The 23,492-nt window shown below is 40.1% G+C and overlaps 2 protein-coding genes across 3 annotated transcripts in view; both read right to left on the bottom strand.

The window, feature by feature from the left end:
- REPTOR-BP (REPTOR-binding partner) overlaps nt 1-23,492 on the bottom strand; it is a 132,152-nt gene that overhangs the window by 46,088 nt on the left and 62,572 nt on the right. The gene's annotated exons all lie outside the window — the stretch shown is intronic.
- LOC145994343 (uncharacterized) lies at nt 6,336-11,456 on the bottom strand. Its single transcript, XM_083130460.1, has 2 exons — nt 10,913-11,456; nt 6,336-7,258 (listed from the first exon to the last, which is right to left on the bottom strand). Exons 1-2 carry the CDS (start codon nt 11,423-11,425, stop codon nt 6,929-6,931), a joined length of 843 nt encoding a protein of 280 aa, XP_082986586.1. The 5' UTR covers nt 11,426-11,456; the 3' UTR covers nt 6,336-6,928.

Below are 23,492 nucleotides of genomic sequence, written 5' to 3'. Positions count from 1 at the left end.
AACGCAACACGTGTGCTTGAAGAAGCTGGATCAAGCAAAAAAGGGACGCTTGACCACCAACGTCGTAACTTCAGATTTCCGCGCCTAAAAGTCAGTCCGTTGTATTCGAAGTTTCAAGCTGTCTTTATATAGTGGCAGAACGAACAAACAAGTACAGTCTACCGCCAGTTTTTGAACCGACAACACCTCTGCGACAGTCGGAGTAAAGATTCGGGACTTTGTCTTTTTCTACCGCGCCGTGTATTTTATCCTGCGTGAGTGAGTGACAGTGACTAGTTATACGAATACGCAGTGTTAATTAGTGACCTGTGCACTGGATTCGCGTTATTCGTTTTGTGACGAGGAACATTAATACCACTATGGCGGGCTAAAATCAAGAGAAGGAGGGCTACGGGTCTTCCTAGCCTGCATGAAGCCGACAACGCAGCAGATCATCGCTCAGCGTCGCGACGTCACACCACTAAAACGCCGCCACAAACGCCACGTTGCCACAAATGACGCCCCCAGCCCGATTATAAGTCATGATATGATACCGCCGAAAGCCGCCAGTCGAGACGCCGACGGCCGACGAGAATTCTACGGAGAGAGAAAGAGAGAGAGAGAGAGAGAAATTGGAAGATGAAGCGACACCAGCTCACACTTAGATTTACCGTCTAAAATAGAAGAGAAGATTGAGATAATGAAGCGACACCTACTGCGTCTTGAGACGACGCCGACGTCCCGCGTGAGATTAGCAGCGAGAATCCACGAGTACCCCCGGTAAAGAAACTTCGCCCGTTTTCGCCGTCCCCCCAGAAAGAGAGAGAGAGAGACGATGCGAAGCAATTAATCGCTCCATTACGAGGCCGACAAGATTATCGCCGTGATGTTGAAGCGTAGAAGGAAGGTGTGTCCAAGAAGATTGCGAAGTGCCGCTACAAAGAAGTAATGTGGGGAAGTGTTAGTGTTGCAAAGAGGACCGCGGATCGACGTCCCGCCGCCGTTTAGAGGACTACGGTAAACGTCGCTGGAACGTCTAGAACGTCGAGATGGTATAGTATACTACTGTTAATTTTCTATATGTGTGAGTGATCATCTACCCAAGCCTCCAAAGATCGGCCGTCGGACGAAAAGATACCAGTATTTAAAATTAAAAGTCGCAAAGGTATTGATTATAATTATTTCTTGCCAACATCATCTAAATTTCACAATTGCTAATTCGGAAGATATATTCACAGCATACTGTTGTTTTTCCACGCTCTGCGCCGAGCTGTTGAGTAATAATGTTTATTGATGTCACCTTATATGCTTTACTCGGTAAATATTTGATTAAAACGGCATAAATCGTGTATCTCTTGCAGAGATCACCTCTCAAGTTTGCTAAGTGAGGAAGTAAGTTAACTTCGTGCTATTTTTAATATATTCATACATAAGTGTCTTCACTTTTCAGTCTGTAAACATGTGTACCTTGCAGTTGATATCTAAGCCTAATGTTATTGAAGTTCCAAGGCGCATTAGTGATAATTCTACAACAATTATTTAATTGTCTAAATAAATTGCAAAAATATAAAAGTTTACGTGTCATGCCCGTTGGCAGAAGGTAATGAGCACGCGCAGATGAAAGTTTAGTATCTTTAATTCTAAGCACATTAACGTCTTCGGGCGCAGTTTAATATTCATAAGAAAAACTAAATATTGCATGGTGTCTAAAAAAGGGCCAATGTATTTATCTTAATGTAATTTTCCCCCTGCGGTATGAGAGAGTGTGTGAATGCTGAGTGATAGCGAGGGGTTGTGTAATCTGTCTATTTTTGTGTGTTATATAATATACATTTTTGTTATCTATGCTTGACTATGATTTGTGTTCATACAAATAGTATATGGTATTTATATTTTAGTTCAACGTTAAGTCAGCAAAGCATTTCTGCTGGCTAACATCAATTATTATTATTATTGATTATTATTATTATTACTATTCAACGTCACTTTATGCACGAGTCGGCTATTCGTCGGGGGTAAAAACCGATCCGGTCACACGTACCCTGGAATCAAACCGTTTAGCTGGGCCCGGCACCTAGGAAGGGGACTTCGGTCTCCGGACTAAGTGTCAAACATAGGTCATGTACCAAAGGTCCGGTGAGATGGTCGAGGCGTTAATTTGTAGCAACAATATTAGAATGTTGCTATTTTTAAAACTGGAATAGAGGCTTCTCTGTGGAATAGAACAATCACTCTCAACACAATTCCGGTCAAATAAGTCAATTGTATACCTACAGAGTTCGAGAATTCCTCCTGCACAGTTGCCATGTATTTACTTTCTTCATACATAGGTTGCTATTTATGTATCCGGAACTGGCAACACTAATGTTGCTAGGTAACATCTAATATATCCATCGTAAAGTTGGACATTTCTATCGCATATGTACCCAGAACGTTGTGCTTACGGATGCTATTTTTGTTTGTTACAGGGACTTGAAAATTTCATCGGAGGCCAACAATGGAATTAACTCGAGAACATTTTCGATCAATGATTTTCTACGACTTTCGACGTGGATTATCTCAACAACAGTGAATCGATCAACTCACTTCGACTTTTGGCGATGAAGCACCATCTTAAAGCACTGTATATCACTGGTTTAGTGAATTCAATCGTGGCTGTCGTTCGCTCATGGACGAATCTAAAGAAGGCCGTCCAAAATCGGTTGTTGCGCCAGAAAACATTGATGCTGTGCGAGAACTGATAATGCAAGATCGTCATGTGACATATCGTGAGATTGAGGCATCCCTGTGCATTAGTATGACTAGCATACATAAGATATTGCATGAACATTTAGCCGTGAAGAAGATTTGTTTGCGTTGGATCCCGCATAATATGACAATCGCTCAAAAAAAAAAAAAAAAAAAAAAAAGGCTCGTGTCGATTGATGCAAACAAATACTCACAAAATACAATCGTGGTGCTTCAAAAGCCATAACATCTCCACACATGACGAATCTTGGATCTATGCATATGAGCCCGAAAGCAAACAGCAGTCGACGGTGTAGGTTTTCCAAGATGAGCCAAACCCAACAAAAGTTGTTCGTGCAAGAAGCACTTCAAAGCAAATCGTCGCCTGTTTTTTTGGGAAAAATGTACATGTGGCTACAGTGCCAGTAGAGAATCGTAGAACGGTCAATTCTGAATGGTACACAGCCATTTAGAAAAAAACAACCAGCGAGGCAGGATCATTCTTCACCATGACAATGCGAGTTGTCACACATCGGTCTAAACAACTCAGTATTTGACCAGTGAAAACATTGAATTGATGGGCCATCCGCCGTATAGCCCTGATTTAGGGTCCAGTGATTTCTTTTTGTTCCCGTACGTGAAGAATAAGCTACGTGGTCAACGATTTTCGACGCCAGAAGAAGCGATCGATGCGTTCAAAATGCACGTTTTCGAGATACCTCAATCGGAATGGACAAAGTGCTATGAGAATTGGTTCAAACGTATGCAAAACTGATCGATCATCATGGAGAATATTTTGAAAAACAATAAAACCATTTTCAATGATACATATTTTTTTTGTTTGTTGTTCCCGATACATAAATAGCAACTCTCGTATCAAATCACATTTGCTCCCCGCACCCCACTTTGACATGAACTCCACTTGTGCTTGTGGTGAGCATCCCTCATGACTAGACCTCGGATTTTTACTTTTAGGTTCTAAAAAGTGTTCTTTTAGGTTCCTAAAATAGGCTCTAAAAATCCAAAAATAGGTTCTAAAAATCCTAAAATAGGCTCTAAAAATCTGAAATTAGGCTCTAAAAATCCTGAAGTAGGTTCCAAAAAATTTGAAATGTTACAAAATGGTACAAAAATGTACTTGTGTTGTTAGCAAAAGTTATTCTTTTGATGTAAAAAATGAGTTACGAATGTATAATTTGCTGCACAATATTAGGGTGACTACTCACTTGAAATTCCTTGAATTCCGGGAATTATTGGCTCCAGGAATTATGCGTAAATTATTGGCTCTGGGAATCATGCACGGAATTTTGGTAAAGATGAAAGAAAGGTACAAGCAGATGATTTCTCTATTCCATTTTTTTTCTCCGAAGACGTGAAAAATTGCAACTTTTTAGCTTTTATTTTTATTTTTATCGAGGAAGAAAAAGAAAGTTGCATGGAAAATAAAACAGAAGTTTCTCAATCCGTTTACTTTGTTAGTGTCTTTTGCAGAACAATCTATCTGACAGACGTCCAAAATAGGGTATCTTGAAGTTGTTTAGATACATTTCTGGGTACATTGGAATCACACAGGCCCTTTATATTGTTAATACACTTGTGTGGGGGTTGGTAAGAGTCGGTAATACGTAAGGTTAGAATAGAGAAAACATCTGTTTGTACCCTTGAATTTTTTGAAAGTTCGCCTTCATAACCGGAAATTATACTTCAATTTTTATCATGATCCTAGTGACCCCCCTGAATCTTTTTCATCTTATCCACGTTCAAACTCCGCCTTTGTCTGTGAGGATCATTTTACATGGGGAAAATTATCTTTCAACAGAAACACAGTCAGCGGTGGAAATTGAATGCTGAAGCGTTACTTTGCAAGGTGTGAATGCTACAAAAGGACCGAATTGACGCGAAAGTGAGCAAGACCACACGGAGCAGAACTTTGCACTTTGGACTGTAGAGGCAGTAGAGGCGATTGGGTGCCGAAATGGGGGGGGGGGCGTGCAAGGACAGTTTACTTTCTCTGTAAGACAAGGCTTAGCAATAAGAGTCCAAAATTGGCGGGGGTGGGGCAAAAAGTATGGGGAAACTGACCCCTCTAATCGCCACTGTGTGCAGGTAACAGTGCCGTCAAACATTTTGTTTCGTTTAGAGCTTTGAAAAACATCATAGACTTGAGGGATGGAAATTGACAGAAAACATGTTTGAAACACGTCAGTCATTGAATTGTTTCGTCGCCAAACCGAGTAAATACCCCTGTAAGATATAAAAATCCTGTAAAACCTAAAAAAAAAGGTTTAATTTAGGCTCTAACAAGCAAAATAGGTTATTTTAGGCATTATAAAACCTTGTGTTTTTTTTAATGAAACGCTGACATAACTTGGTAGTTCTTATTTACCTGCAAAGGAAAAAATAGGTTAAAAACCTAAAATCCGAGGTCTAGACGTAATGGAAATGCTGACATCAAGGGTTCCGAGTTCGATCCCCGGTGAAGGCATATTGCACAGTGGTTATTATTATTATTTTCTGTGCGTTTTGTGTCACTTTTTTGACGAAGGGGCACTCACAAAGTAAAGAGCACTCACGAGACCGGGATTCTAACCCGGGAACTTCAGTGGCGAGATCGAAAAGTCGACCATTTAACGGGCTCGGCCATCGAGCCGACACAAGATCACACATTAAACTGTAGGTCCTGCTCCGATCAAGCGCATAAAGTGGACTCAAACCTTGATCCTTGTGATGTTGGATATCGCCTCAGAGGATCGTATAGATTGTGGGTCGAGGCCCCAGAGGCTTGTTGCCTGCACGAATGCAGCCTCCATGGGTGTTCTACATGAAAGAAAAGGTTGGCCATTGGTTGCATTCCATAAAGATCAATGTCTTATACACCAACAGAAAAATTTAATAACATTCAACGAAAATATAACCGTGTAGTGGCATGTTGATCCCGCGGTTTCGTATCCCAGTCATTAAGGAACTTTGTTCTAAGCATTCAAATCGGGTTGAAAAGTGTGACGAATGTTCCCATTAAGTAAAGAACGAGGCTTAAATTCAGCATATAAAATATTCTGCCTGAAACTAAACATCAGTTTCGTTCATACGGAGATTCTTATTTGTTTTGTCCTGTCAAACATATTTTATCAATAAAAATCTAACACAATTCTAACAATAGATGGAATATTTTGCAAAATGATCTATGTAACCAGTGCAGTGTAAATAATGGCGCAAAGTCTCCCTACCACAGCATTTAGGGCTCAATGTAGAGTCCGAGACCAATGATCAGTTTAAGTAAAAAAATCTCCCTTAATATTTCTATAATATTCATCACAGTATAGGTAGATTATTATTTCATGTACCCTATTCTTTACATAGCTATTAACCATGTCGTTCCGATAGTTACACTGCAATTAGAATTTTTACGTGCAAAATCTAGTATCGTGGTATCTTGCTTAGGCTGCTGAAAACTACAGGGAAAAATATGGCACCTGATTTATAGCCCCCTTTATTCAGTTCTACAGGGAGGTGGGGGAGCAAAACCTGTATGGTCGCCACTCTTTGTGTGCCGACAATTAAAAAAAAAATAAAAGTATGTTATATTATTTACAAGCTTTTACTGACGAAATCGTCTAACTGATCTTTGTTAACATGTTAAAAACCTTGGCGACATATTGGATGAGAAACTTTACTTTTCTGAGCACATATCCGCAGTCGCTAATGGTTCCAGCCTATCTGCTCTCAGCACTTTTACAAATCTTTCGTTTCACCTAAAATTGAACACTGCTCTCCGATCTGGTCCACGGCACTTCAAATTAGATAATAATAAATCCCGTTCTAAATATCTCTTCATTGGCCAAAGTTCGTCTGCAAATTCCATGTACAAAACTCCTGCAAAAGCCCACCCATCTGAAAATGTTCATCATCCACACATCTCACAAGGAACTCAAACTGGCAGACCATATATTCCTGCATACTATAGCCAACGCCAACGTAAGAATGGATAGACTTCTCCTTCTCCAGAATATTTACTTATGAGTTCCCTGTTCCACAGACATTTTGGAACATCAGGCACGTTTTACAAAACTGTTTTGTAAGAAAGTGTAAGTCACTTTACCGCCCGTAATTTTAGTATATGTTCTTGTTTTCTCTCTTTGTGCCAGTGTAAAATGGCTAATGCTGTATTGGAATCCTCTCTTAAATAAATAAATGATCTGATAGTTCTCACTTTAGCAAAGCATCACTGAGTCTGTGCAGATGTTGCACTCAACGAGAGCTGCAACATCCTGACGTTGCAACGATTGTCGCACACGTCAGTATGCGGTCCTAGCGTTTGCAGCAAGCCTCGTTTCAGCACGGTGCTGATTAAGGATTCTGCATACAGTGCTTGCAAAGGATGCATCCGTTGTAATTTCTTCGCGACGTTGATGCCCGTCGCTTCGAATTCCTCCACGTCGATTTTCGTGCGGGTCATGACATCACTCGTGCAAGAAGCCTCCATGTGTATTTTTCGTTTCAGCTTACTTGCTGGAGGTAGAATCTTGGAGTGTTCTTCGGGCGGACGTTCTACCTGCAAAGTAAGAAATATGAAACAATAAAACTGAGAAAGAATAGATGGGAATTGCAAATAGATATGTATGGCAAATACATACAAGAATGAGCAGCAAGTTTAAAGATTCGGAACCATCCGAACATTTCCTTCCAATAGACACGCGACTATAGTGTTACGTAAAGGGGGGGGGGGGGGCTAGGAAGACCACGCACCCGAATAGCAGCTACACGTTCCATGTTTCCTGGGAACGTGTAGGGCATACCATGTTAGTAAGCTCTACAGGGTGACGCGTGGCGCTAATGTCGAATGTTGTAATCACGGGAAAGCCTGTAGTTTAGCGGGAGACCGCAGCCCGGAATTTTTTTTTTTTTTACAAGCTGATGCCCCGATCTCAACAATTTTATTCGTAAATATCTTTATATTTTTTTACTTTATGCATTAATTAACACGTATCCTTCAATTAAAATGTTAACAAATAAAATTTAAGGAGTAACAGCTCGAGTAGATAAAAGGCTTGTTGAAAAATGTAAAATTAGGTTTAAGTTAGTTTTCAACCTCTGAATCTAATAAAATCTTGAGGTTTCCTCAGGCTAACAGTATTAAATACATTTGGCAAGTGCTGGCTTTCATTGACACGTTGTAATTGAACACCGAAAATTCAAATTTACTAATTGTAAAACAATATTATTGATTTGATTTTCATAATGTTGATTGGAGAACTGTAGTGAGAAAATATTTATGTTTTATAATTCGACAGCTTTGTCAGCTGAAAAGACGAAGCGGCAGAAGAGCAGAAAGTCAACTTGTCGACGAAAAACTCATCACATTCACATACTAAATATTTACATATGCAAAGTATGTATTTTTGTATTTGTCAATGAAAATTGCTGCGCAAATTAAAATGACAAATTTCAGGAAAACCTCTGGTACCGGGCCGCGGCCCAGCGGTTGAGAAACGCAGCTCTAGTTCAGATATTTTCGCAAGGCATAAATATCTTGGTGCTACAGTAGGCAGCTGCAAGACTACACTCTGTCCCGGGAATCTCTGGAGCATGCGAACGAAAACAAGTCTCTGCACAAGCAGTGACTCGAGACAGCTCGATCCCGAGGCGCATAGTGGTTCCCACTCTAAACTGTAAGTCCAGTTTTGATTAATTTTACTGTGCATAAAGTGGACTTAAAACACCAACTCAATCAATCGATACAACTTTACCAATGAATGCACGAAACGGGAAGTGGAAAACTGGGAGGAAAACATGTCTGCAGCTACCAACATTTGCAACAGTGCTTCGCTCACTAGCTTTCTCCTCTTCTCTACCGCTATGCGCGGCCTTGCTCCAAAGATTCCCGAGATATAGTGTAGTAATCAGTTTATCATGCAGTGTTGCTACATGAATGGAAATTTCCCTCGGTGCAGCAAAATTCTGGTAAAAAGGGGAAATAAGACTTTTATTCTATTTTATTCCCCCAAAGGACCTACAATTAAAATTGATAATTCTAGGGTGTTCGGGAAAAGGCACATAAGTCACAAACTGCGATTTCTCTTACTTTAATGTAAGTCACACTGAATCAATTATAGAAAATATTAGGTATAAGAATGTTTTTATATTAGGTATGTGTAAAGATTCTAAACAGTCACGTTTCAACATGTATATCATGTTTGTAATGTTTACTATTAAAAGAATAAACATAAATAAGGGTGTGTTGTAAAATTTCAACTTCTGTACCAACATACTTTTAAAAAATGCATTCCTAAAAAACGCGCACGAAGCAAGAGAAAATTATTGACGAACAATACTTATGTATCCCACTATACAACGACAAACAGAATAAAGTTAGATGAACAGATTTGCACAAAATAAACAACACCAAATGAAAATGTAAATGAAATAATTAGGGCTGAGCCGATACCACCTTGAACCGATACCGATGCCGATACTCTCACCGATTCCCACCGATACCGATACCGCTACTTGGAAATTTAAAAAATTAAAATTTGTTCAAAACATTGATCAATATTGGTGGGTAAATAAATATTCTTCTCCAATTATATGGATCAATTTACCAAGACATTTGTTTTAGAATATTTAAGAATTATATCAGGATATTAAAATAGATATTATGTAATCACAAAATATATATTTTGTGCAAAATTGGTGCAAAATAAAGAGACAGTTTGAATTTTGCATAATTTTCAGAACAATTAGACTCCGCGAAAGTGTCGCACGACATTTTTGCGGCCCCTGTGAAAGACCAATATGCTCTAAAAGTATCCGCTGGTATCGGCCGATACCCATACATCGGCTCAGCCCTAGAAATAATATAAAAGCGCCATTCTTCGATCGAGCCAGTGTGGTATTCGAAGAGAGGTTTAGAAGTAGTAAGTAGGTTCTAACTTCTAAGGGCAATCGCCTAATTTTAGATTCAAGGAGATGGTCGTTTACTCGTATGTTAATTGGCGATTTATGGATAGCTTTAGATGCCTCTGGGGTGATCGCTTAATTTTAAAAGTCAAAGGGAACAAAGTGGGATTACGGGGCCCACAGAAAAATATACGGCAAAAAAGGGCCGCATTAGGTGGAAGCATTTCTCTTAACATTTCTGCTATGATCGAAATGCTATCATGAAAAGTTAAAAATATCGGAGCATTTCGATGCCAGCATATTCCATGGCATATTTCTACGGGTGTGCGACATCCCGAAAAGTCGTTACCGGGACCTTGAAAAAAATCCCGTCCAGATTCTGACTTCGAGAAATGACTTCTCGGGATCCCGAACCGTTGGGAAATTCCAAATGATCATTGTTTAAAAGAGGTTCATTGTCCATCTTTTCTGCAACATAAGTGTCTGAAATTTCTTGAAAATATCACTTGTTTATTCCAGAATGCAATTCGTTATTTTCAGTGTTGGGAAATTTAGAACATTTCTCGTCCTGACGAAAAAATTTCCGTCCCGCACATATCGTAGTGTAAAATACTTTCTGCTATTAAAAATGTTACAAGATTTGTTGAATTATTTATGTTAGAAAAGATTCTAAAGGAAATGTATCCGTCTAAAGCGAGCCCAAGTGGGAAATACTGACGTCATATTTTTGTGTTAAGGCCACTTCAAGAAAACACATGAAAGAATATCTTCTTTCAGAAAGAAACCAGACTTGTAGAAGGAGTTTGGGTTTAAGTCTTTATGCACGGATAGGACTCCCTATTTGTCCCCACCGGGTATCGAATTGGGGTAGGAGATAAGAGATAGGAGAAAGGTCCTGAGAGAAAGATCGAGAGGAAAATAAGTTAAACCAAGCGAAATAAAAATAAGCTTTTTGTGTGTGTGTGTGTGAGAGAGAGAGAGGGGGAAGCGGAGAGAGGGGGGAGGGAGAGAGATACAGTAAAGAAAAACAAGATAAACCATAAAAGGGACCCAAACAGAAGAGTGTAAAGAAGAAATCAAGCAATTTTCGCTTATTCGAAGAGATTCGAGGTGCGTTATTTGACGACTTTGGGGGGAGGGTGAAGGGGGGCAACGGACCACCTCTGCCTTCCCCTTGAATCCACCCATGGCAGCCATAGAGGGGATTTCTTCTTATCCCTCTTCAAATACCACACTGGATCCGTTGCTGTATCTTAGTTGCAAGATGCTTAAAAAATAAACGAGTAAATAAATTAAAGTTTGATCTTACCTGTTCGTGTTGAGATGGAGAAAACTGCTTGTCATTTCCTCCTGTCGGCTGGTTAGGTTCGGTAACATTGTCAACATAGTAATCATCACCGGCATCATCATCATTATCGCCTTCGTTGTCAGCGTGGGCTTCCTGCTTATAGGTAGATGGCGCTTCCCCCACGTCCATATTGGAAACACTGGTATCTGGCATTTCCTGGTCGAGCGTGAACAGCAACATGTCGTAGTACCACAAAGTAGGAACATACACCTCACCACTATGTTGACTGCGCAAAACCTTTTTGGCTTCTTTCCTGAATGAACCACGTAAACTTTGTATTTTCTTGAATACAAAGTCTCGGTTTGCTTCTGGGAAAACTGATTTGCAATAAGCTGCCAGCCTGTCGTACGCTTCGTTCTTCAAATTTCTGTTATTGTAGTCTTTAGATTTGACTCGCCACAAACACGGTTCTTCTTTGTACAAATTTATCAAACCAATCACAAAATCTTTTGTCCAACAGCGAGAATCCGCCATGACGAATAGGAACGTACAAAAACTCAATACATTCCTGACCCCACGCTTGAATGCATGTCTATGGTAGCACGCAGCTACCCTCGCGCATCTGAGTGGCTCGTTCTGAATCACGCGATCAGGAGTGTCTAGTGTTGCCAGCTCAGCCTCTTTGAAACCAGATATGGTTCTTTTCATTCTGGCTCGCGAAATGAGCCACATTGATTTGTAATTCCACGAAGGGTAATCCAGCTCTCTTTGGTGTAAGACAGGGGAGATCTGATGGGACTCTGGTCCCTATCCAAATAAAAGTGAAAAATTAAAATTATAAAAATATATTAATGAAGAGGTTTTCTCGGGATATCAATCAGGGGCGCGTCGAGTATCTGAGCGATGCTCGCTAAGCAAGATTTTCGCTCTTTGAACAGACAGATCATTTACTTGACGGGAGTAAATATTTTTCACCAAACGTCACTGAAAATTTTCGTTTTCACACTTGCACAACTTTGCAAAAACCACGGTGCATGTTTCGAACAAAAGCAACACTTTAATTTTAATACAATTGTAAAAAGTGGAAAATTATATTACCTTCTGTGTCTGTTACTTGACTCGTGTGCATTTTTGCGTTAAAATGATATTTCGCACGTTACTGTAAACTGATTGGAAGGTGAGTAGGTGACATGTGTTGTTGTTCTTGTAACCTGAACGGGAGAGGGTTACACGTATACTCATCCCCCTACAAACAGTGGCGAATCCTCATAAGAAGCACGGAGGCTGGGCCTACCCTAATATATTTGGCTATTAGGATTATTTTATTACTTATAATTTCATTGAACGACGCCTTAATACAAGAAAACTGAAATTATAGGCCTTACGATAATTTCCACAAATTTCCATCCCTGCCCGGGGCTCTATCGTCGCATGTCAATCCACTTCTCCGAGGGACTCAGCAGGTCCCATAACATTCTATGTAATTCATGCGGGAAAGCATAATTTCAGGGGCGCGTTCTCCCGAAATGCACAGTGAGTTCGGCATCACACAGTGATGCCAACCCTAGCGTAATTGTGCTAAACGTAGTACAATTTGAACTTTGTTGTCACCTAGCACCCTGTGTTTGAGATAATGGTAAAATATAGCATCATCTATAAACATGCGCCCCTGGGAGACAAATAAATTGAATTCAGAGGAATATGTTTTGAAAAAAATAAATTAAAAACAATTTTATTTGATCTGATTATTATCAGATCTTATTTGTTTCAAACAAAAGGTAGCATGCCGATCCAGCCACATCTGGTCTACCCTCTTCTTTTCATCTTTTCTTTATCTTTCCTTACTTAGCTCACGAGGAACATTTTATTGAAGGAAATTGTTAGAAAGTTGGGGTCACAGATAAAACAAGCCGCCGCCTTTTGTAGTAGTCGAATTTTCTCAAGCTTTTTCAAGCGATTGAACCAATTATATTGGTTAAACCATTGTAATTAATTGAATGGGGGGTAACGATATTGTTTAACTAATGAACAACGCATGTTCACATCATAACTGCCCCCCCCCCCCCCCAATAGATGCATAAAATGAACTTAAGCCCTAAGTCATCCGAGCACAATTAGTTGCATTTAGCAAAATTTAAGAGTTTAATCAGCACACTTTTCCTGATTGGATGGTTGGCAACGCTGGACACACGGTACAAACTGGACTTCACATCTGTTTCTTGTCCAGCGCGGTAGCGAGTGTCCAACGAAGGGAAAGGGAAGGTAAGGGTAGAATGACAAAGACAGCTTGTTCCGAGGGTGAAAAATTGTTTCTATCGCAGTGTTCTGCGTTTTCGTTAGTTTCTCGATTTACTCCTGTTGCGTTGTTGTTTTGCTGTTATATTTTATCTTTTTCTTTTCGTTCATTTTTTTTTAATGTTCTTTGATTGATTTCCTTTATTTTACTTCGCTTTTTGTGCCGCTACTTTTGACTAATTTGCGAAAATGAGGAAGTGTGTTGATATGATGAAATTTACGAATGGACACTCAGAAATACCCATGCCCAGGCTAAGATTCGAACCCAGGACCCCTGGCAGCACATCGTAGCGCGATGTGCTAACCACTCCGCCACGGGAGTCGGGTTTTATTGTCGTGAGCGTGAAGTGAGCACGGGGAATAATGACTTGTATCTCTGGAATGCTACAAAAACAAGCATAAAAGCCTATTACCGGGCATAGGAAGAAAAAAGGGGCATCGGAACATTGAGGACTGCCACTCGAATGACATCTAAAGCATCAATTTACAGTAAAATCAAGAAATACGATTTACGAGTTAGCACACATCAAACGTTACTATTCAGGTACGTTGATAGATGCAATAATATGTTGTTACATTTTCAAAAATAGCTTTAAAGGTTATATTTCTTATATTTTAAAAAAGTCGCACCCATAACAACATGAACTCACACGCTTGTGCCTACCCTTCCAGCGACACAACACTTCGCCACTGCCTACAAATACTACCCTGATTATACGTATGATTGTATCATTCCGTAAAGTGAGGGGATCTCTCTGAAGACAAGGAAAATTATCACTACAACAAAAGATTGGTATTACTGGAAACATTCACGCAAACAGAATCGCTTTCCACAAACCCGACCACTATACATACCATGGCAGTAGGAAAGAAACGCGAAATCAGCAGGAAGGGAGCAATTTCACATGAATATTGCACCCTCTCGTAGTTTGTAGAAAAATTAAATACGAGAGTTGGCTTCATTTTTTTTTCTTGCGAGAATGCAAGACCATCACAAAAATCTGAAATATACTAATGGAGGAACTGAATAATGCTGGTCATGTGCACCAGCGGTTGGTAGGGAAGTGCCAAAATTAAATCATTAACAAAAGTATCGTAATATCGTTGTAGTTTAATCTAAACCTCTTACTTCGTGAATTTTAAGAAAAATCAAGTGTTTATCTATCATGTCGCGATTATTGCGATCTCCATAAAACCTGCAAATATATTATATACATTATAAGTTTATCAAAGTCTCGAATGAGATGGAGAGTTTCAAAGTTAAAAATCTCATTCACGTCTCGGATTTGCAAACGGCCAAACCCCGTCTCGATATAATCCCTATGTATATACTGAATTCTCAAAAATATGACGTTGCGAAGGAAAGACTCTAAAGATTTATTTTTTACAAACCTCTTCATCTTTATTCAGCACCTCTCACTTGTCATGTATTGTATGCAGCTGCCCTTGGTTCAGGATAGCCCTTCCCCAATCAATCCAGCTCTCCTTGAATCAATGTCTTCCTTCTCTCCTACAACACACGCATCAGTCGGGACTTTAACAAGGAAAACGTGAACAATTTATTAGCGTTAATTGCAATAGGCGAAGTTGTAAGACATGTTTTAGAAACTTCGTCACATAACTACACGTAATACATTCTGCCTGAAACACCACCAGGAAGGACAAGACAGGAACCGTCCTGGTGATATTTATAATACGCTTGCTGTTTGTTGTGGGCAGACAGCCTGTCTGGATGATCTATGCACTGGACGTGAATGGGAAGTATGAGTTGACGATTTCGAAGATGCGGCGTGCATTATACGGAAGCAAGCTAGATGGGCAGGCTACCAGCAACTGCAGTTAAAATCTGGGAAACCTTGATTCATTACCGACTTTCCTTTTTGGAAAATACCAGATTCTAGATTCGGCTCCTAGCTTGAATTCACACCCTAATCCAGAATTAGAAATCCTCTTCACAATCCAGAACTCCGAAATAACTCCCCGATCCAGAATCCACAAATCTCGTCCCAATCGAGAATCAGGAATTAGCTCCCTAATCCGCAATCGTGAATTAGCTCCCTAATTTAGAACCTCGAATCCTCACCCCAATCCAGAATCTCCAATTTGCTCCCTAATCTAGAACCTCGAATTCTCACCGCACTCCAGAATCTCTGATTCTCTTCCTAACCCAGAACCTCTAATTCTTTCTGTAATCCAGAATCTCGAATTCGCTCCCTAATCCATATCCCCAATTCTCTACCTAATCCAGAATTTCCAATCTCTCCCTAATTCAGAATCCTCAATTTGTTCCCAAATTCAGAATACTGAATTTGTTACCTAACCGAGAATCGCGGATAAAATTCTCATTTCTCGCCGAGTGCGTTGACTGCTGGACTCCCGATCTCGACACCGACGGTCTCAGGTTCGAGTCCTGGCCTGGGCATGTGAGGGTCTCTTCATCCTCATCGTCACAATTAGCCTGAAGATGCAGAAAAGCGACGAAATAACAAAAAACGCCATCCTCGGGCCGCGAGTTCTATTCCAGGTGGTGGTAATTACACATCGGTTCGTAATCCACGATAAATTGCAGGTTCGGTCCCGATTAGCCTATTTGGGCATCAAGTGCATCCGGATTCCATAATATTGCACTCGATTCGTAATACCAAGACCATAAAAAAATAATAAACTTTGGCTTAGTTCTTTACTATGCATTAATACAGTTTTCTGCAACTGCAGCTTTGCACGACCACGTGACAATGTGGTAATCGTACGACGCAGCAATTAACGATTTTCGCGTGTTCAGAAAACTGATCACGGCTACCCTTGAACTGACGCCACTGACACAAAAAATACGGACTTGAATAGTAACTATGCAACTAATTTAATAACTAACAGAGAGTAGTAGCTGCCTTTACTCGTAACACTGCGTGAAATGAGAAGGTAGTTTCACCTTGAACCGCAGATTCTGGCATTACAGAGAATAGTAGAAATGCCCGAGTGGCAACACTGCGAGGAGGAAGAAGTGAAGAGAAGGAGCTGAAGGTAGGGAACAGACGTTCGGGTCTGCTTTCTTTCACTTCACTTCTGCAACCTTCTGTTCTGACGTCAGACGAGGAATTCCTACGAGGTTAGGTTAGGCCTGTTAGTTTAGGTTCCATGAGCATAAATGCAATGAGAAATTATTATTTAGGCTAAGGAACTAAACGTAGCTAGCCTAACCTAACAACGTAGGCATTTATCCTAAAATTAAAAAGCTCTCTCCCGTGACGTCAGAACAAAAGTTTGCACGACTGTTGTGCGATAAGTGAGATCCCCCAGAAGTTCGACCTTGGACCGTCCATATTGGCGTAACATGCCGTAGTCGTGGAAGTCGCAGTCAGTACCTCTCGAAGCACGATTATGCAAGATTACGAATAATAGATTAACAAAATGTCGTGCACTTCTGCAAACTTCCAACTACGCACTTGCTGCCGGGCGTGTCAAAAGGTTTGAGCGTTATCTGTCACAAGGCAGAGGCGTGCACAAGCGCTATGATATCATCGCTGATGCAGACGACATTCTCACAAACACTGCTATCGCCCAGAAAGTGGCGATTCTGACTAATAAATAATTATACGCACTCGCAATCCTTACAGAAATATTTAGTTATTCTTGCTTTGCTTGATATTAATGCAAATAATCGAAGGATTTAAGATAACATCTGCCACACACACAAGCTCTAAGGGGAAATTCAATTTAAAATAAGCTCTGAAAGAGTGAAACGTAAATAAAATAGACGCTAAACACGAATAATATGTACGACTTGAAGCTTTCCTGGTGACGAATGATAAAAAGATTCTCCTGGGCTGTCGACCAGGTGAGTTGTGGAAAAGAGTCCAAGCTTTCGAGAGTTAACGTCACTCTCATCTTCTAGCCTGAAGCCGAAAGCTACGAAACTTTTCCACAACTCACCTGGTCGACAGCCCAGGAGAATCTTTTCACGAATAATTCGGTTAAAACTCGACATTCGGAGGACATAAGCCATTTAAACATTGGCATTTAAACAAGATGGTATTTTTTAAAGAGCTAGACACTAAAAACTAGCAAATAAAAAGCAGGAACTCAACTGCGAAGCTTATTTTGAAATATGCATAAAAGAGACTACATTAAAATAGGAACTAAAATGTATTTAGAATGATGATAATGCACCAAACGGATATCTACCTCATTAATTATAAATAGGTCATATATTTTGTTCTCGTTAAGTGACAAATGTGAACCTCATCAGCGTGGTTGAATATATTAAGGACATTTTTTTTCCGTAATTGTTTCTATAAGCTGTGATGGTTTGTGCAATGATACACTGTGTATATTTCGAGACAAGATAGGGCCTCCCCGATGGCGTAGTGATAACGTCGCTGCCTTATAATCAAAGAGTCCCGAGTTCGATACACAATGGAGGCACATAGTGGTTCGGATCGCACCTTAAACTGTAGGTCCAGTTCCCATTAGCCTATATGTGCGTAAAGTGGACTTAATACAAAACTTACAAACAGTCGAGACGAGAGCAGGCCCGTAGCCAGGAATTTTTTGTAGGGGGGGAGGGGGCGAAATCAATCCTAGAGGGGGCAAATTTTTAATATATTGTGTCGCATTGGCAGATGTAGCAGGGTACACAGCCAGAGGCACTTGCCCCCTCCCCCAAAAGAGATAAGTAACAGAAAAGGGACGATATACTGAACTGCAACGAAAAAACAACCCTTCGAGCAACATCAAATAGTAATATTTCGATAATGAACTTTCCAGATTGCCAAAGAATATAAAGTTTAACATAAATAGGCTAATAGGGACTGTATCTACTTGATATTTACCGGTCGATAATGTTAATAGACGATCAATATGTACGAACAGCTTTGGGCCTCTTTGCAGAACTGATTAAAAAGGAGCCCTTTATAAATCATGATTCATAATGATTTCCTTTAGTTTCCCGTATGCATGATTTTTACGCACAAAGGAATCTAACGAGAATCCAACAACACCATTGTGTTGTGTTATGCAAGAAAAATCGAATTAATTAAATAATAATGGTTACATATTATCTACACTTTGAAGAATTGTGTAAAAATTTGTAATACATTTTTTTGTACTTGCTAAAACATTAAAACATGGGTCCCTTACTCCACCACGGAGTCTATTAGACAATGTTTGCCTACTTGTTACGTTAACCATTTTGCAAAATATTGTGAATTGTATTATATTATAGTCGAAATACATATTTAACACCTGAAAAACAAATAGGAATCCCTTGATTGATCAATGACTTCTTGGATTACAGTGTCATCATTAATATTTCATATTAAGTTTCATAGAAATATATATTTTTAATAGGGTGCAAATAATTTTAGGGGGCGCCATGGCATTCTCTTTATTTTTTTATTTTTTTTTCATATAGATCGCTTGGCTCCCAGGGCGAACTATGGCTCTGAACTTGGACTATAAGAATAGCACATATTGCGACCGAAGCGAGTAAGAAAATTTTACGAAATGTATTTTTATTTGTATAAAATTTGAAATCGAGGGGGGGGGGGGCAATTGTCCCTCTGTGCCCCTTGCAAGTGCTCTTAGCCGTCTGGAAGAAAAATGCAAGGAACACGTAAAAACTAATTCCATCATGAGTATCCAATTGTACTGCTATTCTTAGATTCTCCTAGTCTTGTTTCTTTTACTAGAATGTTTGCTTCCCCTAGAATGGACTTCCGTCCAAGTTCGGGAAGGGGGGACAATGCCCCCTGTGGTTGCGGCACTGTTTATGAGTGTCTCTTCATCAATTTGACGTCATCATTCATTGTTGCGATTAGCTAGAAGTCTAGAAGTGGCAGAAAAGCAACGCTAATTAACAAAAATCAAATATCCACTCCCTCTCTCTACCACATGAATCACTATTACCAAAAGGTGACTTGGGAAACAAAAATTTAAGCAGTTCCAAGAACATATAACACATCCGAACACATTAGGCACCTTTAATACAAGACTACTCAAAATGTCACAACTGTCTGAATCTGGAAGGGAATCCCAAACCACAATCCTGATACGACACTATACGGAATCCCAATAAATCACAAAATCCATAAGTGTCTTTCTTATGTTACTAGAGTAACACATGATATCATTGTAAAGATTAGTGAGAATTCCAGGTAGGAATGTGTTCTGTATTTTTCACGGGGGGGGGGGCAAAGCAGGGTCTCAGGGGGGAGCAGTTCCCCCCCTGCCTCCCTCTAGCTACGGGCCTGGACGAGAGACTGCCAAGTCTTGTTCCGATAACATGCTAAATTTTGTAGCTACAATAACATTCTTTAGTTGCATGCCCGACCAAGTGGACAGATCAATTAGTATAATGTATGCTGCGTTAAGTTATAGTATTCTTCAGATCTCTCTCCCTCTCGATAATGAAAAGGGATAGAGGGAATGGTATGCTCATATTTATTCTTCCTTTTTGCAGCTTTGGTTATCAGCCGTAACTTACCCTGGATTTTCGAAAGGGAGGGGAGGCTGGGTTACCTATACTTTTTTCTTTAGTAATCAGCCCTCATTCTGCCATCTTTTCCTACCTTTGACGTTCATTTCTTAAGGAATACTGCGCCAAATGGGGTTTTATGACTCCACCAACCGCCCTTGGGCATGCCACTAGTTATCAGTACCCCAGAACCTACATCCGCATCCACAGAAACTGAACACATTTCCTCAGTTCATTTCCAAACACGAGGATGTACAGGAATCGTTCGGACTTCACGAGGACTGGAACCCAGAGCGCGCCGGTGAACAGTCAGTCAACAGAGTTCCAAGTCGTAATGTAAACCCTATTTGGCATGCTATTCAAAGCTAAACACTTAATAAACATTTCATTAATAATAAAGAACTCAATCTATCTTGGAAAAAAACGTGAACACTTTTAACTGAGCTGATAACTAGAGCTTATCATTTCATAGCTTAACAAATTGAGTAATTCACAAGAAGCAATTGTTTGTTTCCTTTTCTAGTGACCTTTTGTTATCTTATCCGCGCCGTTAGGAAGAATACAGTAGTAAGGATTGTTGGTCATTGACTCAACGTTAATCTCATGATATGTTAGACGCATTATCTAGGAAGCTTAAAAAAAAAAAATAACGGAGTTCATACGTTCACTTACATAACTTATCTCCAACGTTATGCTAGCCAGTGTGTCCTCAGTAGGACTGTGGTAAGACTATCGATTACTAGTAGGTATTTCTATTCGCGATGTCAAAAACTTTTTTTAAAATTTTGTCAGGGGCCTCAATTTTGTCTAACCTCTCATATTATTTCACATGAAAAAAATACTTCCTAAAGGTCCCGGGTTCGATCCCCGGTCGTTTCAAATCCGGTAACTTTTCTAACGTTGGAAGCGGCCCAGGCACCCACCCAGCGTCGAATGACATCGGTGCCTGGGGGGGTAAAGGCGGCCAGGCACGTGATGCTGATCACATCAACCCTACTCACGACCGGATCAAGAAAGTGTGGGGCGTTACCCCCACACCCCCTATACGCCTTCATGGCGTGGTGCTAAGCACAGGGGAGCACTTTACTTATTTTTATTTTTTACTTTTTAAAGGTATAGTCACATAGGATCCCGTTTTCTGCCTAACTTACATTGGCGCACACAGTGGAAAACGGTAGAACAAAAAAACGACATTTCAATAACAATTGAACAATCACATTGGAGCCAGGAGCGGCTCAACATTTTCACGCCGGCGAAGTGGATTTTTGGCGCCCCCTATTTTTCACCCCGCCATCCCTAACTTTACACTCCCAATGAGAACCTAGACCATGTACATATTTATGGTTTTAAATAAGAAAAATAACAGCCTTATTTTAAATACTTTAAGTATTACTGTTAAACAATACGTTTATTGCAAATATGCATTTATTTTTATTTAATACCTACATAATGATATAAAAATAACAGTAATCTCCTAGCTCAAATTGGGCCTCCCGATGGTGCAGTGGTAGCGTCGTCGCCTTGTAATCAAGTGGTACCGGGATCTCCGGATTCGATTCCAGGAGTAGGCACATAATGGTTCGGATCCCACTTCAAACTGTAGGTCCAGTCTCGATTAGCCTTACTGTGCATAAAGTGGACTTAAAACACCAATTCAATCAATCAATCAATCTCAGCTCAAATGGCTACATGATTTGCAATGAAAGTATTATGTTATGCAGCAGTAAATTCAAAAACATTCCTCCTTGGAAGGATGGTAGCAATGAAGACAAAGGCTATACCCAGATAGCACATAAGCTTGGGGCAAGCTTGCGATAGCTTCCTTTTAGCTTGTCAAAGCAAGCTTGACATGGCAAGTTCGACGTAAGCCTGATGCATGTGATAAGGATGCATTTTTTAAATAATAAAACAATAGACACACCTTTAATATAACAATAGAGATACTTATTAAACATAAACAATAGTGACAAAATTAAATAAAACTGAAATACAGTGGAATGAATTCCAGTGTGAATAAAGCACCAAGGTTTTTATTTCATGCGGCGTACACTAGATGGCAGTGCAACTTAAATGTAAAATAAACATAAGTTTTAGTAACATAAACAAGGATAACTTTGATTGTAATTAGTGAAAAAATGTGTTTTATTATGCTTGGAAAGATATGTGAATATTGAAGTTGAAACGAAGATCAGAAAATAAAATGTGGTGAATAAAAGTGAAACTCCCATGATAAATATTTTTATCCCAGACTATATAATCAGGAGTTATGTACTGCAAAGACATCATGGCATCCGGGGAGGCCCAATCCCCGAGAATCAAGGTGGAAACCTAACGGTGACAACTGAAGCCCTGATTGTGCATCGCGAACTGTGCTGCAATCCACGTTTACAGCACTTTGTATTCTGCTTAACTGGAAGCGAACTGTGCTACAATCCACGTTTGCAGCACTTTGTACTCTGCTTAACTAGAAGCGAACTGTGCTACAATCCACGTTTACAGCACTTTGTATTCTGCTTAACTGGAAGCGAACTGTGCTGCAATCCACGTTTACAGCACTTTGTATTCTGCTTAACTGGAAGCGAACTGTGCTACAATCCACGTTTGCAGCACCTTGTACTTTGCTTATTTTGCAACACCTGAAATATAACTATCTCCTAATTGTTTCGTCTTCGAAAAGGATTACTAGGTTGCCTCCCTTCGCTCACCATGCATAAAGGGCTCCCCCAACAAGTTGGGGGTGCAAACTCTCGAGACAGGATAATCCAAAAACAAGACCGAGGCAACTCAAGAAGCACTTCAGCCGATTCAAAAACACCCAGGGATCGCTCTCGATCTCCTCTTCAACTACCAAAGAAACAAAAATATCAAGAACAAACACGCAATCCAAAGTTAAATCCCAGAGATACCACACAAATTGATGATCGAACTGAAGAAAATTCCACTGTCTACAACTTCCTACTACAAAATTACGACCCCAAGTACAGAACTCCTAAGTTGCTCCTTCAACAGTTACAAAAATACCTCCCCCGAGCACAAGTAGAACAAATTCTATTCACCAGAAATGGCATCATTATCAAATCCAGAGATCCGCAATTTCTATCCACTTTGAGAAACAAAGTTTCGTTCGAAATTTTTGGACCACAGGCTGCTCTATCCCAACTGACACCCAAAACTGCCAAACAATCACCACCCCCAAACAAACCACCTCATATGTCAGTCGTTATTAAAGGCGTAGATCCAGAACTCGCTGACCAAGAAGTATTAGAAGAACTACGGTTGGAAGGGCATGAAGTTATAAAATGCGTTCGAATCCAAAACAACAACGGACCAACTTACCTGATGCGAGTAATAACAGACTGTTCCAGCACAATCGATCGCTTACTTCATGAAGGGGCTTATATATATCGCCAACGACATAGGGTTGAACCATCGCATTCAAGGGCACCTCTTCCGTTACGATGCGAACGCTGCCAGAAATACAACGTCCACACTACGGCAAATTGCCCCGAAACACCTATCTGTGGCTATTGTTCTGGCCAACACACGACTAAAGAGTGCACAAATCTGAATGCACCACCCAAATGTAACACGTGCAAACAGGCTCATCCCTCATATAGTTACCGTTGTGCTGCACGCCCAAACCCCGAAGCCTCACGCCCTGACCTAACTGTACCATTAAGAACTATGGACTCTACAACTCCACCACAGAACTCTCTGAAACAACCAGTGACTGTTGAAGATCTACTTAGATTTCAAACATTAACCCTACAAAATATCCACCCATTTCTACGCCAACATATATTACAACAGATAGTACAGACAGCTAAGACTCTT

Source organism: Lepisma saccharinum, chromosome 10, assembly GCF_977018435.1.
Source record: "Lepisma saccharinum chromosome 10, izLepSacc3.1, whole genome shotgun sequence".
Taxonomy (NCBI): domain Eukaryota; kingdom Metazoa; phylum Arthropoda; class Insecta; order Zygentoma; family Lepismatidae; genus Lepisma; species Lepisma saccharinum.
Note: the sequence above shows the minus strand (reverse complement) of the source record. Positions and strands in the feature narration are given on the sequence as shown.

Bases quoted from the DNA above. Each gene is read 5' to 3' on its own strand.
- LOC145994343 (XM_083130460.1), bottom strand. From the start codon at position 11,425: ATGGCGGATTCTCGCTGTTGGACAAAAGATTTTGTGATTGGTTTGATA. The intron at 7,259-10,912 runs GTAAGATCAAAC...CTTACTTTGCAG, and splicing joins CTCCATCTCAACACGAACAG to GTAGAACGTCCGCCCGAAGA.